General features: G+C 42.8%; 1 protein-coding gene across 1 annotated transcript in view; it reads left to right on the forward strand.

Moving 5' to 3' along the window:
- The window catches only part of LOC139384611 (leucine-rich repeat serine/threonine-protein kinase 1-like), a 90,923-nt gene that overhangs the window by 56,449 nt on the left and 8,562 nt on the right, over positions 1 to 25,912 (forward strand). The window contains exons 24-31 of the mRNA XM_071129431.1: positions 8,939 to 9,133; positions 11,210 to 11,361; positions 13,011 to 13,128; positions 15,692 to 15,808; positions 18,683 to 18,880; positions 19,122 to 19,336; positions 23,022 to 23,501; positions 24,400 to 24,501. Coding sequence (XP_070985532.1) covers positions 8,939 to 9,133; positions 11,210 to 11,361; positions 13,011 to 13,128; positions 15,692 to 15,808; positions 18,683 to 18,880; positions 19,122 to 19,336; positions 23,022 to 23,501; positions 24,400 to 24,501 — 1,577 coding nt within the window. The remainder of the gene's footprint in view (positions 1 to 8,938; positions 9,134 to 11,209; positions 11,362 to 13,010; positions 13,129 to 15,691; positions 15,809 to 18,682; positions 18,881 to 19,121; positions 19,337 to 23,021; positions 23,502 to 24,399; positions 24,502 to 25,912) is intronic.

Genomic DNA, 25,912 nt, shown 5'->3' on the forward strand with positions numbered 1-25,912 from the left:
CACGAAATTGGGGAGAAAAAGGGGGTACATTATTTTTTTTTATTTAAAAGAGCATTGGGCCAGTAACCGAAAGGTCGCTGGTTCGAATACCTGAGCTGACTAGGTGAATTATCTGTCAAGGTGATCTTGAGCAAGGCACTTAACCCTAATTGCTCCTGAAAGTCGCTCTGGATAAGAGCGTCTGCTAAATAACTAGAATGTCAATGTGAAATGTAAGGTAGTTGTGCCTCCTACACCTGGGGTCAACTACATACATATATTACAATAGAGACTACAATCTTCAAACTGTCTTTATTTGTTCTATAGGTTGTTGTTTTAGTATAACATACAACTGTATACCTATTTATGTCTGTGTGGTGCTATTTTTATATCGTTTATTTTACCTTTATTTAACTAGGCAAGTCAGCTAAGAACAAATTCTTATTTTCAATGACGGCTTAGGAACAGTGGGTTAACTGCCTTGTTCAGCTCAGGGATTCGATCTTGCAACCTTTCAGTTACTAGTCCAATGCTCTAACCACTAGGCTACCTGCCGTATGTGGTAACTGTGCTGACCAACATTTCCTTGGATTTAGGCTAGTGCTATTGACTGTATTAGGGTAATGTTACTGACTGTATCATTTAGGGTAATGTTAATGACTGTATCATTTAGGGTAATATTACTGACTGTATCATTTAGGGTAATGTTACTGACTGTATCATTTAGAGTAATGTTACTGACTGTATCATTTAGGATAATGTTACTGACTGTATCATTTAGGGTAATGTTACTGACTGTATCATTTAGGGTAATGTTACTGACTGTATCATTTAGGGTAATGTTACTGACTGTATCATTTAGGGTAATGTTAACGACTGTATCATGTAGGGTAATGTTAACGACTGTATCATTTAGGGTAATGTTAATGGCTGTATCATTTAGGGTAATGTTAATGACTGTATCATTTAGGGTAATGTCACTGACTGTATCATTTAGGGTAATGTTACTGACGGTATCATTTAGGGTAATGTTACTGACTGTATCATTTAGGGTAACGTTACTGACTGTATCATTTAGGGTAACGTTACTGACTATCATTTAGGGTAACGGTACTGACTGTATCATTTAGGGTAACGGTACTGACTGTATCATTTAGGGTAACGGTACTGACTGTATCATTTAGGGTAACGTTAATGACTGTATCATTTAGGGTAATGTTACTGGCTGTATCATTTAGGGTAAGGTTACTGACTATCATTTAGGGTAATGTTACTGACTGTATCATTTAGGGTAATGTTACTGACTGTATCATTTAGGGTAATGTTACTGACGGTATCATTTAGGGTAATGTTACTGACTGTATCATTTAGGGTAACGTTACTGACTGTATCATTTAGGGTAATGTTACTGACTGTATCATTTAGGGTAACGGTACTGACTGTATCATTTAGGGTAACGGTACTGACTGTATCATTTAGGGTAACTGTACTGACTATCATTTAGGGTAATGTTACTGACTATCATTTAAGGTAATATTACTGACTAACATTTAGGGTAATATTACTGACTAACATTTAGAGTAATATTACTGACTGTATAATTTAGGGTAATGTTAATGACTAACATTTAGGGTATTGTTAATGGCTAACATTTAGGGTAATGTTACTGACTATCATTTAGGGTGATGTTACTGACTGCATCATGTAGGGTAATGTTCATGACTAACATTTATGGTAATATTACTGACTGTATCATTTAGGGTAATGTTAATGACTAACATTTAGGGTAATGTTAATGACTACCATTTAGGGTAATGTTACTGACTGCATCATGTAGGGTAACGGTACTGACTGTATCATTTAGGGTAATGTTAATGACTAACATTTAGGGTAATGTTAATGACTACCATTTAGGGTAATATTACTGACTGTATCATTTAGGGTAACGGTACTGACTGTATAATTTAGGGTAACGTTACTGACTGTATCATTTAGGGTCATGTTAATGACTAACATTTAGGGTAATGTCAATGACTAACATTTAGGGTAATGTTACTGACTGCATCATGTAGGGTAATGTTCATGACTAACATTTAGTGTAATATTACTGACTGCATCATGTAGGGTAATGTTCATGACTAACATTTAGGGTAACACTACTGACTGTATCATTTAGGGTAACGGTACTGACTGTATCATTTAGGGTAACGGTACTGAATGTATCATTTAGGGTAACGGTACTGACTGTATCATTTAGAGTAACGTTACTGACTGTATCATTTAGGGTAATGTTAATGACTAACATTTAGGGTAATGTTACTGACTGCATCATGTAGGGTAACGGTACTGACTGTATCATTTAGGGTAATGTTAATGACTAACATTTAGGGTAATGTTAATGACTACCATTTAGGGTAATATTACTGACTGTATCATTTAGGGTAACGGTACTGACTGTATAATTTAGGGTAACGTTACTGACTGTATCATTTAGGGTCATGTTAATGACTAACATTTAGGGTAATGTCAATGACTAACATTTAGGGTAATGTTACTGACTGCATCATGTAGGGTAATGTTCATGACTAACATTTAGGGTAATATTACTGACTGCATCATGTAGGGTAATGTTCATGACTAACATTTAGGGTAACACTACTGACTGTATCATTTAGGGTAACGGTACTGACTGTATCATTTAGGGTAACGGTACTGAATGTATCATTTAGGGTAACGGTACTGACTGTATCATTTAGAGTAACGTTACTGACTGTATCATTTAGGGTAATGTTAATGACTAACATTTAGGGTAATGTTACTGACTGCATCATGTAGGGTAATGTTCATGACTAACATTTAGGGTAATATTACTGACTGTATCATTTAGGGTAACGGTACTGACTGTATCATTTAGGGTAACGGTACTTACTGACTGTATCATTTAGGGTAATGGTACTGACTGTATCATTTAGGGTAACGTTACTGACTGTATCATTTAGGGTCATGTTAATGACTAACATTTAGGGTAATGTCAATGACTAACATTTAGGGTAATGTTACTGACTGCATCATGTAGGGTAATGTTCATGACTAACATTTAGGGTAATATTACTGACTGCATCATGTAGGGTAATGTTCATGACTAACATTTAGGGTAACACTACTGACTGTATCATTTAGGGTAACGGTACTGACTGTATCATTTAGGGTAACGGTACTGAATGTATCATTTAGGGTAACGGTACTGACTGTATCATTTAGAGTAACGTTACTGACTGTATCATTTAGGGTAATGTTAATGACTAACATTTAGGGTAATGTTACTGACTGCATCATGTAGGGTAATGTTCATGACTAACATTTAGGGTAATATTACTGACTGTATCATTTAGGGTAACGGTACTGACTGTATCATTTAGGGTAACGGTACTTACTGACTGTATCATTTAGGGTAATGGTACTGACTGTATCATTTAGGGTAACGGTACTGACTGTATCATTTAGGGTAATGTTACTGACTGTATCATTTAGGGTAACGTTACTGACTGTATCATTTAGGGTAATGTTAATGACTAACATTTAGGGTAATGTTAATGACTAACATTTAGGGTAATGTTACTGACTGCATCATGTAGGGTAATGTTCATGACTAACATTTAGGGTAACACTACTGACTGTATCATTTAGGGTAACGGTACTGACTGTATCATTTAGGGTAACGGTACTGAATATCATTGTCATGGGGTGTGTAACTGGGGGCAGGGAAGTCAAACGCAGGAGAGCAGAACTTGGTAAATAGCTGGAGTAACGTGATTAGTAACGTGTGTCTGATTAGTAACGTGTGTCTGATTAGTAACGTGTGTCTGATTAGTAACGTGTGTCTGACTAGTAACGTGTGTCTGACTAGTAACGTGTGTCTGATTTAGTGACGTGTGTCTGATTTAGTGACGTGTGTCTGATTAGTAACGTGTGTCTGATTAGTAACGTGTGTCTGATTTAGTAACGTGTGTCTGATTAGTAACGTGTGTCTGATTTAGTAACGTGTGTCTGATTAGTAACGTGTGTCTGATTTAGTAACGTGTCTGATTTAGTAACGCGTCTGATTAGTAACGTGTGTCTGATTTAGTAACGTGTGTCTGATTAGTAACGTGTGTCTGATTAGTAACGTGTGTCTGATTTAGTAACGTGTGTCTGATTTGTAACGTGTGTCTGATTAGTAACGTGTGTCTGATTAGTAACGTGTGTCTGATTTAGTAACGTGTGTCTGATTAGTAACGTGTGTCTTAGTAACGTGTGTCTGATTAGTAACGTGTGTCTGATTTAGTAACGTGTGTCTGACTAGTAACGTGTGTCTGATTTAGTAACGTGTGTCTGACTAGTAACGTGTGTCTGACTTAGTAACGTGTGTCTGATTTAGTAACGTCTGTCTGATTTAGTAACGTGTGTCTGACTAGTAACGTGTGTCTGACTAGTAACGTGTGTCTGACTAGTAACGTGTGTCTGACTAGTAACGTGTGTCTGATTAGTAACGTCTGTCTGATTAGTAACGTCTGTCTGATTAGTAACGTCTGTCTGATTAGTAACGTCTGTCTGATTAGTAACGTCTGTCTGATTAGTAATGTGTCTGATTTAGTAACGTGTGTCTGATTTAGTAACGTGTGTCTGATTTAGTAACGTGTGTCTGATTAGTAACGTGTGTCTGATTAGTAACGTGTGTCTGATTAGTAACGTGTGTCTGATTAGTAACGTGTGTCTGATTTAGTAACGTGTGTCTGATTAGTAACGTGTGTCTGATTAGTAACGTGTGTCTGATTAGTAACGTGTGTCTGATTAGTAACGTGTCTGATTAGTAACGTGTGTCTGATTTAGTAACGTGTGTCTGATTAGTAACGTGTGTCTGATTAGTAACGTGTGTCTGATTAACGTGTGTCTGATTAGTAACGTGTGTCTGATTAGTAACGTGTGTCTGATTTAGTAACGTGTGTCTGATTAGTAACGTGTGTCTGATTAGTAACGTGTGTCTGATTTAGTAACGTGTGTCTGATTAGTAACGTGTGTCTGATTTAGTAACGTGTGTCTGATTTAGTAACGTGTGTCTGATTTAGTAACGTGTGTCTGATTAGTAACGTGTGTCTGATTAGTAACGTGTGTCTGATTAACGTGTGTCTGATTAGTAACGTGTGTCTGATTTAGTAACGTGTGTCTGATTTAGTAACGTGTGTCTGATTAGTAACGTGTGTCTGATTAGTAACGTGTGTCTGATTTAGTAACGTGTCTGATTAGTAATGTGTGTCTGATTAGTAACGTGTGTCTGATTAGTAACGTGTGTCTGATTAACGTGTGTCTGATTAGTAACGTGTGTCTGATTTAGTAACGTGTGTCTGATTAGTAACGTGTGTCTGATTAGTAACGTGTGTCTGATTTAGTAACGTGTCTGATTAGTAATGTGTGTCTGATTTAGTAACGTGTGTGCTGCTGTAAGTGAAATGTAAGGAGATGTGTGTGTGTGTTTTACTGTGCAGGATGTCTGGGTACTATATGTTTAAACTATGTGTCCATACAGCATGTAGATTGTATCATTTACCACGTCTATGACTAAGGCATCCATTCCCTAATGCCTGTATGACTGTACTGGACGTACAGTCATGTCCCATAGCCTACCTGTCTGAAATGAAGTGTTCCCGTAAATGCCAGGTTTCTTGTGGAATATATTCTATAGTGTCCTGGAATTTACTCAACTTGCCCTCTGTGTTGGTTATGTGGGCAATTAGCTCCTGCTTTTTCTGCTCATTAGCCAATCATCTCTTGTCCTGATATTAATTATCCAATTAACTCTCCCTCTGTGGTTACTCATCAGGCAATCGACTCCCACTCTGATATGTATTAGTCAACCATGAATTAGCCAACTACGGTATGAAGCCAACCAACCAACTCTGTCTCTGTGTACTTTAATCCTATGGGCTTTTATGTCCTCATTTTAATGAGCCTTTCCAACATGGCTGTCTACCATCTCTGGGCTCCACTCTCTCTAGGGGGTCTGGGCTGGCTTAGCAGGGCTTTTAAGTGGTTTGACGCACACATACACACACACACAAACACTGGTTTGACTGTTTTTCTAGGGGGTTAAATCTCCTTTAACCCTCCAACTCAATTGAGCATCCTCTCAAAGGGAAGTGAGAGGTGTCTTTAAACCATCACGTCAATACTCTGACTCTGTTCTGCTGTTAAACCCTCACGTCTATACTCTGACCCTGTTCTGCTGTTAAACCCTCACGTCTATACTCTGACCCTGTTCTGCTGTTAAACCATCACGTCAATACTCTGACTCTGTTTTGCTGTTAAACCCTCACGTCAATACTCTGACTCTGTTTTGCTGTTAAACCCTCACGTCTATACTCTGACTCTGTTCTGCTGTTAAACCCTCACGTCTATACTCTGACCCTGTTCTGCTGTTAAACCCTCACGTCTATACTCTGACTCTGTTCTGCTGTTAAACCCTCACGTCTATACTCTGACCCTGTTCTGCTGTTCTCAGCCAATCATGTCCCTCATGCCATACTTTAATCCTTTTTGGATTCCTCTTTGATTTAACTTCAAATGAGGTTTCAGGATGTAGTTATTGTAATGCTGCAAGAAGAGATGGAGAGGAAGGAGAGATTGACCATAATGGAAAGACTGAGAGATGGAGAAAGAGAGTGACTAAAATGGAAAGACTGAGAGATGGAGAAAGAGCGAGAGAGAGATGGAGAAAGAGCGAGAGAGAGAGAGATGGAGAAAGAGCGAGAGAGAGAGAGATGGAGAAAGAGCGAGAGAGAGAGAGATGGAGAAAGAGCGAGAGAGAGAGATGGAGAAAGAGCGAGAGAGAGAGAGAGAGAGAGATGGAGAAAGAGCGAGAGAGAGAGAGAGAGATGGCGAGAGTAAAATGGGAAGACAGAGAGATGGAATACCAGACATTCTGTGTCCTTAACTAATCTATAAACTGGGTATACATAAATAGTGTGTAATATAATAGTATAATATTCAACAACCCATATTTTATTTGGCGACATTGGATTTCCCCTTTCATACCAATGATAGAGATTGATGACAGACGAGGCCTTATAAAAATGTACCATAGAGAATATACCACGGTAGTCTCTCTGACCCCGAGGACCACGTTCTTACCTGTAGCCTCTCTGACCCCGAGGACCACGGCCTTACCTGTTGCCTTACTGACCCCGAGGACCAAGGCCTTACCTGTAGCCTCTCTGACCCCGAGAACCAAGGCCTTACCTGTAGCCTCTCTGACCCCGAGGACCACAGCCTTACCTGTAGCCTCTCTGACCCCGAGGACCACGGCCTTACCTGTAGCCTCTCTGACCCCGAGGACCACGGCCTTACGTGTAGCCTCTCTGACCCCGAGGACCACGGCCTTACCTGTAGCCTCTCTGACCCCGAAGACCACGGCCTAACCTGTAGCCTCTCTGACCCCGAGGACCACGGACGTTGAGGATTCTCAGAATAGTTGCCAAGTGATGTCATTGTGGCGAGGAGCCAGGACTGCTCCCGTAACGCTAACAGGGCGTGGAAACTCACCACTCGGTGCATTTTGGCCCCATCTGTCTGCGCTGTGTTAAATAAACCCTGGGAAGAAAGCCACAGTGGGCTGTTCATCTCAAGCTCATGGCCATTCATAGAAAGGAATTCAACTTGGACTGTTTCTTGGACTGAAAATATGCTGTTTTGTGTTCCATCACCAAGCTGAATGGCCTTCATAGATAACATTAGAGTCTGACTATTACAATGGGATGACTGGTGTGTGTGTGTGTGTGTGTGTGTGTGTGTGTGTGTGTGTGTGTGTGTGTGTGTGTGTGTGTGTGTGTGTGTGTGTGTGTGTGTGTGTGTGTGTGTGTGTGTGTGTGTGTGTGTGTGTGTGTGTGTGTGTGTGTGCGTGCGTGCGTGCGTGTGTGTGTGCGTGCGTGCATTTCAATTCAATTGGAGAAGCTTTATTGGCATGGAAACGTACATTACCAAAGCAATTAAATCAATATAGATATATATACACTGACTGTACAAACCATTCAGAACACCTTCCTAATATTGAGTTGCACCCCCTTTTGTGCTCAGACAGCCTCAATTCGTCAGAGCATGGACTACAAGGTGTAGAAAGCGTTCCACAGGGATGATGGCCCATGTTGACTCCAATGCTTCCCACTGTTGTGTCACGTTGGTTGGATGTCTTTTGGATAATGGACCATTTTTTTATTTCACCTTTATTTAACCAGGTAGGCTGAGAACACCTTTATTTAACCAGGTAGGCTAGTTGAGAACACCTTTATTTAACCAGGTAGGCTAGTTGAGAACACCTTTATTTAACCAGGTAGGCTAGTTGAGAACACCTTTATTTAACCAGGTAGGCTAGTTGAGAACACCTTTATTTAACCAGGTAGGCTAGTTGAGAACACCTTTATTTAACCAGGTAGGCTAGTTGAGAACACCTTTATTTAACCAGGTAGGCTAGTTGAGAACACCTTTATTTAACCAGGTAGGCCAGTTGAGAACAAGTTCTCATTTACAACTGACCTGGCCAAGATAAAGCAAAGCAGTGTGACACAAACAACACGAGTTACACATGAAATAAACAAACATACAGTCAATAATACAATAGAAAAGTCTATATACAGTGTGTGCAAATGAGGTGAGGTAAGGCAATAAATGGATTATTGATACACCAAGGAAACTGTTGAGTGTGAAAAACCCAGCAGTGTTGCAGTTCTTGTCACAAACTGGTGTCCCTGGCACCTACTACCACCCTGTCCAAAGGCACTTAGATGTTTTATCTTGCCCATTCACCCGCCCATTCACCCTCCTACACAAAGAGCAGGTATTCTTAATGTTATGTGCACTGTGGATAACATATTAAATCAATCTCTCTCTCTCTCACTCTCTCACTCTCTCTCACTCTCTCACTCTCACTCAGGTGGATATGTTCTCGTATGGGATGGTTGTGTATGAGTTGCTGTCAGGTTGTAGGCCTGCGTTGGGTCAGCACCAGCTCCAGATAGCTAAGAAGCTGTCTAAAGGGATCCGTCCCACCCTGGGAAACCCAGAGGAAGTCCAGTTCCACTGTCTGCATGGCCTGATGATCGAGTGCTGGGACACTAAGCCTGAGAAGGTGAGGGTCTGTGGGCTGGGACACTAAGCCTGAGAAGGTGAGGGTCTGTGGGCTGGGACACTAAGCCTGAGAAGGTGAGGGTCTGTGGGCTGGGACACTAAGCCTGAGAAGGTGAGGGTCTGTGGGCTGGGACGCCAATACACTATTCACACTAGTGAGCCAAGCTGTGCTGGCTTGAATATGCTCTTTTTAAAGAGGAAAGTGTGATGACTCATCCGCACCACTATAATGATATCATTCTATCTTTCATACATCTAGATGTGTATTAACAACTGATATTATAATGCTGTGTGGCTTACAGCAGGGATCATCAACTAGATTCAACCATGAGCAGATTTTTTTCTTAAATGGATAGTCAGGGGGCCGGAAACATAATTACAAATAATTTGTAGACTTCAAATTTATCACAAGAAGCCCAAACAGATATAATGTTTGACTAAAACGTAATAATATCAAACCTTACTTACATTTGTGTACGATCACTTATACACTACATGACCAAAAGTATGTGGACACCTGCTCGTCGAACATCTCATTCCAAAATCATGGGTCTTAATATAGAGTTGGTTCCCCCCTTTGCTGCTATAACAGCCTCCACTCTTCTGGGAAGGCTTTACTATGGAGTTGGTCCCCCCCTTTGCTGCTATAACAGCCTCCACTCTTCTGGGAAGGCTTTACTATGGAGTTGGTCCCCCCTTTGCTGCGATAACAGCCTCCACTCTTCTGGGAAGGCTTTACTATGGAGTTGGTCCCCCCCTTTGCTGCTATAACAGCCTCCACTCTTCTGGGAAGGCTTTACTATGGAGTTGGTCCCCCCCTTTGCTGCTATAACAGCCTCCACTCTTCTGGGAAGGCTTTCCACTAGATGTTGGAACATTGCTGTGGGGATTTGCTTCCATTCAGCTATAAGAGCATTAGTGAGGTCGGGCACTGATGTTGGGGGATTAGGCCTGGCTTGAAGTCGGCATTCCAATTCATCCAAAGGTGTTCGATGGGGTTGTGGTCAGGGCTCTGTGCAGGCCAGTCAAGTTCTTCCACACCAATCTCGAAAACCACTTTGTGCACAGGGGCATTGTCATGCTGTTGCCACAAAGTTGGAAACACAGAATCATCTAGAATGTCATTGTATGCTGTAGCGTTAAGATTTCCTTTCACTGGAACTAAGGGGCCTAGCCCGAACCATGAAAAACAGCCCCAGACATTATTTCTCCTTCACCAAACTTTACATTTGGCACTATGCATTCGGGCAGGTAGCGTTCTCCTGGCATCCGCCAAACCCATATTCGTCCATCAGATTGTCAGATGGTGACTCGTGATTCATCACTCTGAAGAATGCGTTTCCACTGCTCCAGAGTCCAATGGAGGCGAGCTTTGTGTGCGGCTGCTCGACCATGGAAACCCATTTCATGAACCTCCTAAAGAACAGCTCTTGCGCTGACGTTGCTTCCAGAGGCAGCTTGGAACTCTGTAGTGAGTGTTGCAACCGAGGACAGACTATTTTTACGCGCTACACGCTTCAGCACTCGGCGGTCCTGTTCTGTGAGGTTGTTTGGCCTACCACTTCACAGCTGAGCCGTTGTTGCTCCTAGACGTTTCCATTTCACAATAACAGCACTTACAGTTGCCCGGGGCTGCTCTAGCAAGACAGAAATGGACTTGTTGGAAAGGTGGTATCCTTTGACGGTGCCACATTGAATGTCACTGAGCTCTTCAGTAAGGCCATTCTACTGCCAAATGTTTATCTATGGAGATTGCATGGCTGTGTACTGGATTTTGTACATCTGTCAGTAATGGGTGTGGCTGAAATAGCCGAATCCACTAATTTGAAGGGGTGTCCACATACATTTTTATATACAGTATCGTATATATCTTTGGGGCGGCAGGGTAGCCTAGTGGTTAGAGCGTTGGACTAGTAACCAAAAGGTGGCAAGTTCAAATCCCTGAGCTGACAAGGTACAAGTCTTTTATGTCCAACATTCTTTTTGCTAAGATAAAATCACCAGTCCACTGCTCACCAATTGGGGAACCCTGGCTTACAGTATGACATAGTGACTGTGTGTCTCTCTCTTGATCCAGAGGCCCCTGGCCATGCAGTGTGTGAGGCAGATGCAGGAGCCCAGTTTCCCATGTCTGAAGTACCTGCTGGCCTGTGACACACACTCCCAGCTCTTCCTGTCCCACTTGCAGGGACACAGCGCTGTGTTCTGGGACGGGGACAAGGATGACAGGTTGGTTTCTCTTTGTGTTGATTTCAGAGGTTTTCCTGGCCCAAAAAGTCTCAGTGTAGACTTCCTGAGGATCTGAGGGTGTATTTCAGCTGCTTATGCTTGGACTGTCTCATAAAGAGCAGTGGAGGCAGAACACACACACACACATACATACTGTGCACATACCTCTCTGAGAGTAACACACACACACTCCTGTCCTGTAATAAAGCTCCCAGGTGGAAAGTAATTGCTTTAGTGTTGCTCTCCCCCTGTGTGTGACTGTGTGTGACTGTGTGTGCTTTGGGAAGGGAGATAATCTCACCACGATAAACCAGCTTTCATCGCTCCATACAGGTGGTGCTAATGACTGCTATTGCCTGCAGCTGTCCTGCTGTTAACCCCATAGAGATCCTTTGTAATTCTAATACCCCCTCATAGAGGTATTGCGCCAGGGCTTCCAGCATGGGAACCGACCATGAGAATGACATGATAATTGTCAGCAGGTACTACTCCGCCAGGGGAAGAAGGAGAAAGATTGAATACTGTCCTAACTCTGTGTCAGGGTAACATGGTTAAATGGTGTGTATTGTCTCTGTATGACTTGTTGGACTACTGTGTGTGTGTGTGTGTGTGTGTGTGTGTGTGTGTGTGTGTGTGTGTGTGTGTGTGTGTGTGTGTGTGTTCTAGAAACTGCAATAGTGAATGTGTGTTGTCTTATAGGAACTACAGTGTGGTAGGGAATGTGTGTTGTCCTATAGGAACTACAGTGTGGTAGTGAATGTGTGTTGTCTTATAGGAACTACAGTGTGGTAGTGAATGTGTGTTGTCCTATAGGAACTACAGTGTGGTAGTGAATGTGTGTTGTCCTATAGGAACTACAGTGTGGTAGTGAATGTGTGTTGTCCTATAGGAACTACAGTGTGGTAGTGAATGTGTGTTGTCCTATAGGAACTACAGTGTGGTAGTGAATGTGTGTTGTCCTATAGGAACTACAGTGTGGTAGTGAATGTGTGTTGTCTTATAGGAACTACAGTGTGGTAGTGAATGTGTGTTGTCTTATAGGAACTACAGTGTGGTAGTGAACGTGTGTTGTCCTATAGGAACTACAGTGTGCTAGTGAATGTGTGTTGTCCTATAGGAACTACAGTGTGATAGTGAATGTGTGTTGTCCTATAGGAACTACAGTGTGATAGTGAATGTGTGTTGTCTTATAGGAACTACAGTGTGATAGTGAATGTGTGTTGTCCTATAGGAACTACAGTGTGCTAGTGATTGTGTGTTGTCCTATAGGAACTACAGTGTGATAGTGAATGTGTGTTGTCCTATAGGAACTACAGTGTGGTAGTGAATGTGTGTTGTCCTATAGGAACTACAGTGTGATAGTGAATGTGTGTTGTCCTATAGGAACTACAGTGTGATAGTGAATGTGTGTTGTCCTATAGGAACTACAGTGTGGTAGTGAATGCGTGTTGTCCTATAGGAACTACAGTGTGGTAGTGAATGTGTGTTGTCCTATAGGAACTACAGTGTGGTAGGGAATGTGTGTTGTCCTATAGGAACTACAGTGTGATAGTGAATGTGTGTTGTCTTATAGGAACTACAGTGTGGTAGTGAATGTGTGTTGTCCTATAGGAACTACAGTGTGATAGTGAATGTGTGTTGTCCTATAGGAACTACAGTGTGGTGAACATAGAGACGGGTCAGGTAGAGGTGAAGAGGATGCCGTGTCCAGGAACCAGGCTGAGCTGTCAGATGAAGATGGATAACACCTTATGGACCGCCACAGAGGTTGGCCAAACAATCACTAACACTGGGTTTCCTATGGACATTAGAATAGAATACTTATACTTATTCATACATGTTCTTTGCATCTGACAGTTTACTTATATGTGAGTTTACATAAACTCTGGGGGTGGGGTTGGCCAAACTATCCTTAACACTGGATTTACATTGCAAGTTTACAGTTTACATAGCCCTCTGTCGCAATGGAACTCAGCATGACATAAAACCTCAGACGTAAAGCCATAAGCCTTCTTAGGTGGATTTCGTAATGTAATCAATGTACATGTTGACACCATGTCAGTACAATTGCTCTCACCATACCATAAGTATGTTCATCTCCAGTCTAACCTGTGGCTTTGGCTTTGTAGTGTGTAGGCTCAGGCTAAGTTGTGTTGCTGTCATGTTACCTGGTGAGGCAGTGTAAAGTCTAGTGATAACATGTATGGGGAGTGTCACTGGGAACCGCCAAGAATACACGGGTACTTATGGAATTAGGGTACATGTTAAAGAATAGATGGGGGTTTATATCCAAAATGATCATTGTCAATATTTTTTAAGTATTGCTCTGCCCATGAAATGGAAGCTTATAACATTATTCACCTTGAGTAGATTATGTATATCTGTATACATTATTTTTCTGTAAGTGTGTGATCGTGCGTGTACTGTACCAATCAAAAGTTTGGACACCTACTCATTCAAGGGTTTTTCTTTATTTTTACTATTTTCTACATTGTAGAATAATAGTGAAGACATCAACACTATGAAATAACACATGGAATCATGTAGTAACCAAAAAAGTGTTGAACAAATCAAAATATGTTTTAGATTTTAGATTCTTCAAAGTAGCCACCCTTTGCCTTGTTGACAGCTTTGCACACGCTTGGCATTCTCTCAACCAAAGCTGTCATCAAGGCAAAGGGTGGCTACTTTGAAGAATCTCAAATATATCATGTATTTTGACAAATACATTTAAACTCAGTTTTTCACAGTTCCTGACATTTAATCTTAGTAAAAAATTGCCCTGTCTTAGGTCAGTTAGGATCGCCACTTTATTTTAAGAATGTGAAATGTCAGAATAATAGTAGAGAGAATGATTTATTTCAGCTTTTATTTCTTTCATCACATTCCCAGTGGGTCAGACATTTACATACACTCAATTAGTATTTGGTAGCATTGCCTTTAAATTGTTTAACTTGGGTCAAACGTTTTGGGTGAATTTTGGTCCATTCCTCCTGACAGAGCTGGTGTAACTGAGTCAGGTCTGTAGGCCTCCTTGCTCGCAAACGCTTTTTCAGTTCTGCCCATACATTTTCTATAGGATTGAGGTCAGGGCTTTGTGATGGCCACTCCAATACCTTGACTTTGTTGTCTTTAAGCCATTTTTCCACAACTTGGGAAGTCTGCTTGGGGTCATTGTCCATTTGGAAGACCCATTTGTGACCAAGCTTTAACTTCCTGACTGATGTCTTGAGATGTTGCGTCAATATATCCACATCAATTTTCCCCTCCTCATGATGCCATCTATTTTGTGAAGTGCACCAGTCCCTCCTGCAGCAAGCACCCCCACAACATGATACTGTCTCCTCTATGCTTCACAGTTGGGATGGTGTTCTTCAGCTTGCAAGCCTCCCCCTTTTTCCTCCAAACATAATGATGGTCATTATGGCCAAACAGTTCTATTTTTCTTTCATCAGGCCAGAGGACATTTCTCAAAAAAGTACAATATTTGTCCCCATGTGCAAACCGTAATCTGTCTTTTTTATGGCGGTTTTGGAGCAGTGGCTTCTTCCTTGCTGAGCAGCCTTTCAGGTTATATCGATATAGGACTCGTTTTACTGTGGATATAGATACTTTTGTACCTGTTTCCTCCAGCATCTTCACAAGGTCCTTTGCTGTTGTTCTCAGATTGATTTGTACTTTTTGCACCAAAGTACGTTCATCTCTAGGAGACAACGCGTCTCCTTCCTGAGCAGTATGACAGCTGGTTGGTCCCATGGTGTTTATACTTGCCTACTATTGTTTGTACAGATGAACGTGGTACCTTCAGGCATTTGTAAATTGCTCCCAAGGATGAACCAGACTTGTGGAGGTCTTACAATCTTTTCTGAGGTCTTGGCTGATTTCTTTTGATTTCTTTTGATTTGATGTCAAGCAAAGAGGAACTGAGTTTGAAGGTAGGCCTTGAAATACATCCACAGGTACACCTCCAATTGACTCAAATTATGTCATTTAGCCTCTCAGAAGCTTCTAAAGCCATGACATAATGATGATTTTCCAAGCTGTTTAAAGGCACAGAATGTAAACTTCTGACCCACTGGAATTGTGATACAGTGAATTATAAGTGAAATAATCTGTCTGTAAACAATTCTTGGAAAAATTACTTGTGTTATGCACAAAGTAGATGTCCTAACTGACTTGCCAAAACTATAGTTTGTTAACAAGAAATGTGTGGAGTGGTTGAAAAAACGAGTTTTAATGACACCAACCTAAGTGTATGTAAACCTCCGACTTCAACTGTACATACATGTGTGTGTGTATTTACGTGTGTGTGTGTGTGTGTGTGTTCTAGGAGCAGGAAGTGTTCATCTACAGTCTAAAGGAGATGTGTCCACTGAGCCAGCCCCAGAAACAGATCTCCTGTCCTGCTATAGTCACCTGTCTGTTCCCCGTGCCCGCCAGAGACCAGGTAACTCTCCTGTTGTCACCTGTCTGTTCCCCATGCCCGCCAGAGACCAGGTAACTCTCCTGTTGTCACCTGTCTGTTCCCCGTGCCGGCCAAAGACCAGGTAACTCTCCTGTTGTCACCTGTCTGTTTCCCTTGCCCGCCAGAGATCAGGTAACTGTCCTGTCCTACTGTTGTCAACTGTCTGTTCCCCGTGCCCGCCAGAGACCATGTAATATACTGTTCACTACTGCCCTGTATGGTTGTCATGATACCAGTATCACAATAATACCATACTCGATTTTCCATGGCGAACACATGAAGCAGACTACTATTTGCTCCTTTAGGAACCTTTCATACAATATTGTGTATAGCTTAGAAAATAAACACATTTGACTCTGGGTGATAGCATAATGCTCTTTGTTTCCAAAATTAGGATTGTTTTCCTTTAGAATTGAAATCCGCATCATGTTTTGTTTCCTTGCTACCAGACTTATCGCGATACTGCTACCGTGACAACCCTATCTCAAACCATCTCCTAGACCAGTAGTTCCCGAACCGGTCCACCAGTAACCCCAACAATACACATTGTTGTTGTAGCCCCAGACAACCATACATGATTACACGGATCTCTGTGAGAAAGAATTATGGGAACCCAACCCATTGTTGTTCTGCCATCTACTAAACCCCAATGTAACTCTGATACACTGGATAGTCGGTGTTCTCTTATCTCTGTACTGTAAAGTGTTTATACAGTAACAGAACAGCAGTGGATAATAATACCATCTAACTGCCTTCCAAACCAGCCTGACTGTTTTCACCATTTGTAGGGATTTATTAGCGTTCTGACCATCAGTAACTAACACAGCTACTGTGGTAAGAGGTTTTTACGGTCCTCTTAACAGTAGAAATGCCAGCCCTCGAGCGGTCCCACTCTGAGCCAATGGCGCGTCTTTTTGATGTCAACATTCAAACAGTATAAATCCATTTAATATATGCATCCCGAAAAATGTTCCTTTGGTTGTGTTTATAAAGGTAACATTAGAATACAAATGTGTATATTTGTTAAAGAACATAATATCATTTTCATTGGTATATGTTACTGTAGCCTATTTGTAAAAAGAAAACGAAAAACCGCTAACCACACCCATTATAATTTCATTTTGGCAGGTCTAAAGAAACATTGAAATAAGAAAATGTACTTCTAAAGAACAGAACATATGATGTGTTTTATTATGTTACTAGTCTGTGCTTAGTGGCCTGGGTTGTATGCTGCCTCGTGTTCATGTGTGGAGTGCATGGACGTGGTTACTCTTGGTAAAAGTCATATATATTTTTATTTTGTTGTTGAATTTTTACCCCCTTTTCTCCCCAATTTCATGGTATCCAATTGTTAGTAGTTACTATCTTGTCTCATCGCTACAACTCCCGTACGGGCTCGGGAGAGACGAAGGTCGAAATCCATGCGTCCTCCGAAACACAACCAAGCCGCTCTGCTTCTTAGCCGCACCAATGTGTCGGAGGAAACACCGTGCACCTGGTCAGCGTGCACTGCGCCCGGCCCGTCACAGGAGTAGGTCTGGAATGATTGTTCATTTCCATAACAATCTCTTAGTCGTGGTCATTTGTGGTGCACAGATCATTGTAATAATGTTCGGCCTCCCCGACCATCCGACTGACTAAAATGGGCCAGTGGCTGAATCTAGTTGCCTACGTCTGCTGTAGGGGGATTTTAAAAAGACACTTTTTGTTGCTCCGTTTCCCTCTGTATCAAGTCCAAGCTGCACTAGTCCATCTCTTCATATACAATTTGACTATTGTTAATATTGTCACCCATCAGACTATTGTCCATTTAATCTTGTGTTTAGACTAACTCTATTATTATGTGTAAAATGTATTTCATTATAGTATAGGTGTAGTTTAGATGGGCCATCAGCTGTGCTGTGTTAAATATACTTATTTAGGAAAAGTCAATGGCCAAGTCATTTCAAAGTGTAAATTAGTTTTGTGTCAACATGACGCTTTCAGTGCTTCTAGTGAGCACTGCCTGTTTGCCCCCCCACCTCCCCTTCACCCCCCTCTCCCTAGACCCTCAGCCCTTTGAAGTGTCCTGTGGCTGGGGTAGTCCAGGTATTGAGTCTGACCTAGTGGAGCCTGCTGTCTGTCTGGGGATAAGGAGCTAAAGGCTCTCTCACATTATACCTGCAGGGCACTTTGATTTGCTTGCCTCGAAGAAGGGGCGCAGAAGTGTTGGATAGTTCCATTTGTTTGAACTTTGACAGAAGCAACACCCCCAAAGTACCATAGCTCTATCTAACATATTTCTGACACGTCGGCTGTTCAGGGTGTTACACTGCAGACGTGGAGCCCCCTTTGAGCTTTCCCTCCTTCCCAGAAACCCATCCTCCACTGAAGTCAGCAGTACAGGTAGAACAGTCAGGCCCTGCTGTAGACAACAGTAGAACAACCGCTGGTAGTTGCTAGGGGGACTCTGAGGTCGTGGGAGGAACAACTCTGGGGAAAACATTCTACAGTGACACTTAGGCGCTGACCTGGTTGTATGACATGTAAATATGTGTTGGGAATGACGAATGCTATCAAACGCATATTTACACTTACATTAGAAGAACGTACAGTAGATTGATTTACTGGTTGTATTATTTACTGCAGCAGTGCAGTCTTTTTACTGCCCCGCTCTCTATTTTAACTTAGTAAACAAGAATGTTTTCACCTCCGTTCATGCTTTTCATCTAGTCTTCAGTCTTTATCAAGGTTGGGATGTGTTGTTGATATCTTTACTATCTCTGTCTCTCTCTCCCTCTCCACGTCCCTTCAACCACTCTCCATTCCGTATACACCCCCCCAACCTAACATTCTGGTCTCCTCCCACCCAAGCAGACCCAGGCGTGTGTCTTCATGGGGATGTCAGACGGTCTGGTGGCAGTGTACTCTCTAATGGATGACATGCCTGTAGAAGGAGAGACCTACCTGTGTTCTCACACCCTCAATACGACCATGTTTGGGATGGAGGACTCTGACCCCAGACAGAGACCCTACCCAGTCAGGAGCATGGTCCTGGTCCACAGTGGATCCCAGGTTGGAATAGATATATCAATATGCCGATATATCAAAATGTATCTATTTATCTATCTATCTAGATATTCTGATATATTTCAATATACCTGTATACCACAATGTCCAATGATGAAATAGTAAATAATTGTATACAGTAGTGAAATACCGGTAACCTCATTACAATGTTACAGGGTTAAACTCTGGTAATATGAATGGTTATCATAAAGTGTAAATCTTATCTCCACCTTGCTCTTCCTCCCAGCTGTGGTACTCCCATGGTCCAGGCCTGCTGGTGATCGACTGCCGGACCCTCCAGGCGGTGCATCGTCTGGACCCCTACGACCCACCATCCTCCATACAGGCCCTGGCCTCCAGCCCCTGTCTGTGGGGGGATGAGGCGGTGTGGACCCTGGACGACCACACCAACACCCTGCAGCTGTACCACGCTGCCACCTACCAGCTCTGTGCCACGTACAGGTGTGTGAGACGTGGGTGGGTGGGGTGAGGTAGTGTTAGACTAATGGGTAGAACACAGCTATAAGATACGCTGATGGTAGGTAGGACACATCTATAAGATACGCTGATGGTAGGTAGGACACATCTATAAGATACGCTGATGGTAGGTAGAACACATCTATAAGATACGCTGATGGTAGGTAGGACACATCTATAAGATACGCTGATGGTAGGTAGAACACATCTATAAGATACGCTGATGGTAGATAGGACACATCTATAGGATACGCTGGTGGTAGGTAGAACACATCTATAAGATACGCTGATGGTAGGTAGAACACATCTATAGGATACGCTGATGGTAGGTAGAACACATCTATAAGATACGCTGGTGGTAGGTAGGACACAGCTATAGGATACGCTGATGGTAGGTAGAACACATCTATAAGATACGCTGATGGTAGGTAGAACACATCTATAAGATACGCTGATGGTAGGTAGGACACATCTATAAGATACGCTGGTGGTAGGTAGGACACAGCTATAGGATACGCTGGTGGTAGGTAGGACACAGCTATAGGATACGCTGGTGGTAGGTAGGACACAGTTATAAGATACGCTTGTGGTAGGTAGGACACAGCTATAAGATACACTGGTGGTAGGTAGGACACAGCTATAGGATACGCTGGTGTTATTAGGACGCAGCTATAAGATACGCTGGTGGTAGGTAGGACACAGTTATAAGATACGCTGGTGGTAGGTAGGACACAGCTATAAGATACGCTTGTGGTAGGTAGGACACAGCTATAGGATACGCTGGTGGTAGGTAGGACACAGCTATAGGATACGCTGGTGGTAGGTAGGACACAGTTATAAGATACGCTTGTGGTAGGTAGGACACAGCTATAATATACGCTGGTGGTAGGTAGGACACAGCTATAAGATACGCTGGTGGTAGGTAGGACGCAGCTATAAGATACGCTGGTGGTAGGTAGGACACAGTTATAAGATACGCTGGTGGTAGGTAGGACACAGCTATAAGATACGCTTGTGGTAGGTAGGACACAGCTATAGGATACGCTGGTGGTAGGTAGGACACAGCTATAGGATACACTGGTGGTAGGTAGGACACAGTTATAAGATACGCTTGTGGTAGGTAGGACACAGCTATAAGATACGCTGGTGGTAGGTAGGACACAGCTATAGGATACGCTGGTGTTATTAGGACGCAGCTATAAGATACGCTGGTGGTAGGTAGGACACAGCTATAAGATACGCTGGTGGTAGGTAGGACACAGCTATAGGATACGCTGGTGGTAGGTAGGACACAGCTATAGGATACGCTGGTGGTAGGTAGGACACAGCTATAATATACGCTGGTGGTAGGTAGGACACAGCTATAAGATACGCTGGTGGTAGGTAGGACACAGCTATAGGATACGCTGGTGTTATTAGGACGCAGCTATAAGATACGCTGGTGGTAGGTAGGACACAGCTATAAGATACGCTGGTGGTAGGTAGGACACAGCTATAGGATACGCTGGTGTTATTAGGACACAGCTATAGGATACGCTGGTGGTAGGTAGGACACAGCTATAAGATACGCTGGTGGTAGGTAGGACACAGCTATAATATACGCTGGTGGTAGGTAGGACACAGCTATAGGATACGCTGGTGGTAGGTAGGACACAGCTATAGGATACGCTGGTGGTAGGTAGGACACAGCTATAGGATACGCTGGTGGTAGGTAGGACACATCTATAAGATACGCTGATGGTAGGTAGGACACAGCTATAATATACGCTGGTGGTAGGTAGGACACAGCTATAGGATACGCTGGTGGTAGGTAGGACACAGCTATAGGATACGCTGGTGGTAGGTAGGACACAGCTATAATATACGCTGGTGGTAGGTAGGACACAGCTATAGGATACGCTGGTGGTAGGTAGGACACAGCTATAGGATACGCTGGTGGTAGGTAGGACACAGCTATAATATACGCTGGTGGTAGGTAGGACACAGCTATAGGATACGCTGGTGTTATTAGGACGCAGCTATAAGATACGCTGGTGGTAGGTAGGACACAGCTATAATATACGCTGGTGGTAGGTAGGACACAGCTATAGGATACGCTGGTGGTAGGTAGGACACAGCCCCCTTTACTGGCTCAAATAGCTGACCAAACAGCCTGTTACCAACCCTTAGTAAACTTTTGGAAATAATTGTGTTTGGCCAGATATAATGCTATTTTACAGTGAACTAATTGACAACACACTTTCAGTAGGACATTCAACAAGCACAGCACTTACACAAATGACTGTGTAAGTGCTGTGCTGGTCGGCTGAGAGAAATTGATGATAAAAAGATTGTGTTGTTAGACTTCAGTGCAGCTTTTGACATTATCGATCATAGTCTGCTGCCGGAAAATGTTATGTGTTGTGGCTTTACACCCCCTGCTATGTTGTGGATAAAGATGTACCTGTCTAACAGAACACAGAGGGTGTTCTTCAATGGAAGCCTCTCCAACATAATCCAGGTAGAATTAGAAATTCCCCAGGGCAGCTGTCTAGGCCCCTTACTTTTTTCAATCTTTACTAATGACATGAGTAAAGCCAGTGTGTCTATGTGTGTGGGTGAATCAACACCATACTATACATGTCAGCTATTAGTTTCAGAGTGGTTGGCAAGGAATACATTTGTCGTAAATATTTCTAAAACTAAAAGCATTGTATTTGGGACAAATCATTCACTAAACCTCAACTAAACCTTGTAATAAATCATGTGGAAATTGAGCAAGTTGGGGGGACTAAACTAATACTGGATTGTAAACTGTCATAGTCAAAACATATTGATACAACAGTAGCTAAGATGGAGACATTCATAACAGCACTATCAACAAGGTAGGTCCTACAGGCCCTAGTGTTGTCGCACCTGGACTACTGTTCAGTCATGTGGTCAGGTGTCACAAAGAGGGACTTAGGAAAATTGCAATTGGCTCAGAACAGGGCAGCACGGCTAGCCCTTGGATGTACACAGAGAGCTAATATTAATAATATGCATGTCAATCTCTCTTGGCTCAAAGTGGAGGAGACATTGACTTCATCATTACTTGTATTTGTGAGAGGTATTGACATGTTGAATGCACCGAGCTGTCTGTTTGAACTACTGGCACACAGCTCGGACACCCATGCATACCCCACAAGACATGCCACCAGAGGTCTCTTCACAGTCCCAAAGTCCAGAACAGACTATGGGAGGCGCACAGTACATTGTTAGTACTACATAGAGCCATGACGTCATGGAACTCTATTCCACATCATGTAATTGATGCAAGCAGTGATAAAAAAAAACCCAGATACAAATATATTATGGAATAGCGGGGACTGTGAAGCAACATAAACATAGCCAAAGACACATGCATACACACACATGATAAGATACACACTATAGACACGCATACACATGGATTTAGAACTGTAGATATGTGCTTGTGGTGGAGTCGGGGGCTGAGGGCACACAGTGTGTTGTGAAATCTGTGAATGTATTGTCATATTTTTTTAATTGTATAAACTGGACCCCAGGAAGAGTCAGCAGCTAATAGGGATCCATAATAAATACACATACACAGCCAAGACACAATTTCACTATGCAGCAGACCATGTGACCAATACATACACATAATACAAATATCATTTCGTCATTCCAGCTGTGGAGACGCCAACCCTCTCCGGGACGTGTTCACTGTACAGCGACCTGCAGGGGTTACCATGGCTACTAGTCCTGACCTTGACTCAAAGAGGAAGAGTCTAGATGAGGAGGAATGTCCTAACGACAAAGTGACGCTGATCTACAGCGAGGAGGCGGGAACTCAGATCATCCAGCACCAGGATTCGCTGACGGACTACTGCTCCATGTCCTCTGACTCCACCCCTTCGCTGGGATTTGACCGATCCGGCCCCTTGTCAGAGCCGCTGGGATTGGAAAGATCCAGTTCCTGCGCACTCAGCTCATTGGCTAGTTCCAGCAGTATGCCTTTTTCCACTGAGGAGGAAGAGAGGCCTCAGGACCACCCAGACGACCCTGACCCTGTGGTGAACTCTGACCCCACCACAACCTTTACCACCACTCCCCCCCACCTGCAGGCCCTCACTGTGCTGGCTGTCAATGGAACCCTTTGGATCCCCAGGTACCCACAATGCTACACACACAAACCCAGCATGTCACACTGTCTTACAACAGACATTTTTGCAGTCAAGAAAATATTGCTGTACCATATTTAGGTGGTTCCTGACGTTAACACTCCTCCAGGCGTTGTGAGATCTGATACTGCAACATTTCCATCTGGTCTGTCTGGTCCTACTCCAATCTGTTTTGGATGTAAGCACTAGTTGTTATTTAGGGGAAGTTGTGTTTCCATAGCTCGGGCTGACACTAAAGACGTGAAGAGCAGAATCAACAACCACTGAAATATCTGAACGGTTCCTTTTGTGAAGGAAAAGTTTTTTTTAGAAAAAGCCCAATTGGCCCAGTCTGGATCCAGGTCAGGGTCTTTTTCTGGCCCAGAGTAGACTTGTTTTGGGCCAGGCTTCAGAGGGTGAAACACTAAGGTCTATCTATGTCTTTAGGCCAAACACTGTGGTAAAGTCTTATGGTGGAAATATGCCAACAGATGGGACTTAGGTCTGTCCTCAAATCACAATTTAGAGTTTTGAATAAGGTTTGTCATTTACAAAATACTATTCAACTAACCAAGTATGTCAAACATAAAAATAAAACATGTGCAAAGTAACCATGATTGCTACCGTTAGTTGTTGTGCTAGTCAGCTATAGCTTGTTCTCTATCTAACTTTCTAGTTAATGGTGAGCCAATATATTTTATCATGGCTTTGTCTTGTCCCTCTGCAGCAGACACGTTTTGGGCTTCTTTGTCATTATTGAGCCAATACTCGAATCAGCAAGAAGTGATTTGAATCAGAGTATAATTAGAATCTATGAGTATAATCTACGTGGTCAGCCCCACTGAAACAGTACCTATTTGACTCTGCCAAGAGCAGATCTTTAGTCACTACTGTGTTGTGTTCCAGGAGTGGTGGTGACGTGATGGTGATCGAGGTCCAGCGGCAGACAGGACGGCTCAGGGGGCGTGTCATCGCTGTGCTCTGCCCCCCCGGAACTTCCTCTTACGGGTGAGGTCATATCCTGTCAGGAAGGCTGTTTCTCAATAGTCTAAAGGGACAGTTTGAGATGAATCCATTCTTTTTGATAGACAGTGAGGTGTGTAGACTGTCTGTCCAATCAGCTTCCACTATGCTGATGGAACAGCCAGTTACAAATCCACTCCTAGCCCCACCCCCTAGACAATGCTTTTAAATCTGAGAAGTCTGGATAGGTTTTGTGAATATGGTAATAGCCCTCCCTTGCCCTCTGATAGGCTAGATCAGGGCTGCTGCCTTGGAGCGCTACCGTCCTGCAGGGTTTCAGTCCAACCGTTATTTAGCACACCGTAGTTTATTAGCTGCTTACCAAGACCTTAACTAGCTGAATCAGGTATGTCAGGTTAGGGCTGGACTGAGACCTACAGGACATCTCCAGCAAGAGGGTTGAGCAGCACTGGCCTCAATGATATTTCCTTTGGAATCCATAGGATGTACCCAATCCATAGGATGTACCCAATCCATAGGATGTATCCATAGGATGAATCCATAGGATGTACCCAATCCATAGGATGTACCCAATCCATAGGATGTATCCAATCCATAGGATGTACCCAATCCATAGGATGTATCCATAGGATACAATCCATAGGATGTATCCATATGATGTACCCAATCCATAGGATGTACCCAATCCATAGGATGTACCCAATCCATAGGATGTATCCATAGGATGTACCCAATCCATAGGATGTATCCATAGGATGTACCCAATCCATAGGATGTACCCAATCCATAGGATGTACCCAATCCATACCCAATCCATACCCAATCCATAGGATGTACCCAATCCATAGGATGTACCCAATTCATAGGATGTATCCATAGGATGTACCCAATCCATAGGATGTACCCAATTCATAGGATGTATCCATAGGATGTACCCAATCCATAGGATGTACCCAATTCATAGGATGTACCCAATCCATACCCAATCCATAGGATGTATCCATAGGATGTACCCAATCCATAGGATGTACCCAATCCATAGGATGTACCCAATCTATACCCAATCCATAGGATGTACCCAATCCATAGGATGTACCCAATCCATACCCAATCCATAGGATGTACCCAATCCATAGGATGTACCCAATTCATAGGATGTATCCATAGGATGTACCCAATCCATAGGATGTACCCAATCCATAGGATGTACCCAATTCATAGGATGGATCCATAGGATGTACCCAATCCATAGGATGTACCCAATTCATAGGATGTATCCATAGGATGTACCCAATTCATAGGATGTACCCAATCCATAGGATGTACCCAATCCATACCCAATCCATAGGATGTACCCAATCCATACCCAATCCATAGGATGTACCCAATCCATAGGATGTACCCAATCCATACCCAATCCATAGGATGTACCCAA

This window comes from Oncorhynchus clarkii, chromosome 26 (assembly GCF_045791955.1).
Source record: "Oncorhynchus clarkii lewisi isolate Uvic-CL-2024 chromosome 26, UVic_Ocla_1.0, whole genome shotgun sequence".
Lineage (NCBI taxonomy): Eukaryota > Metazoa > Chordata > Actinopteri > Salmoniformes > Salmonidae > Oncorhynchus > Oncorhynchus clarkii.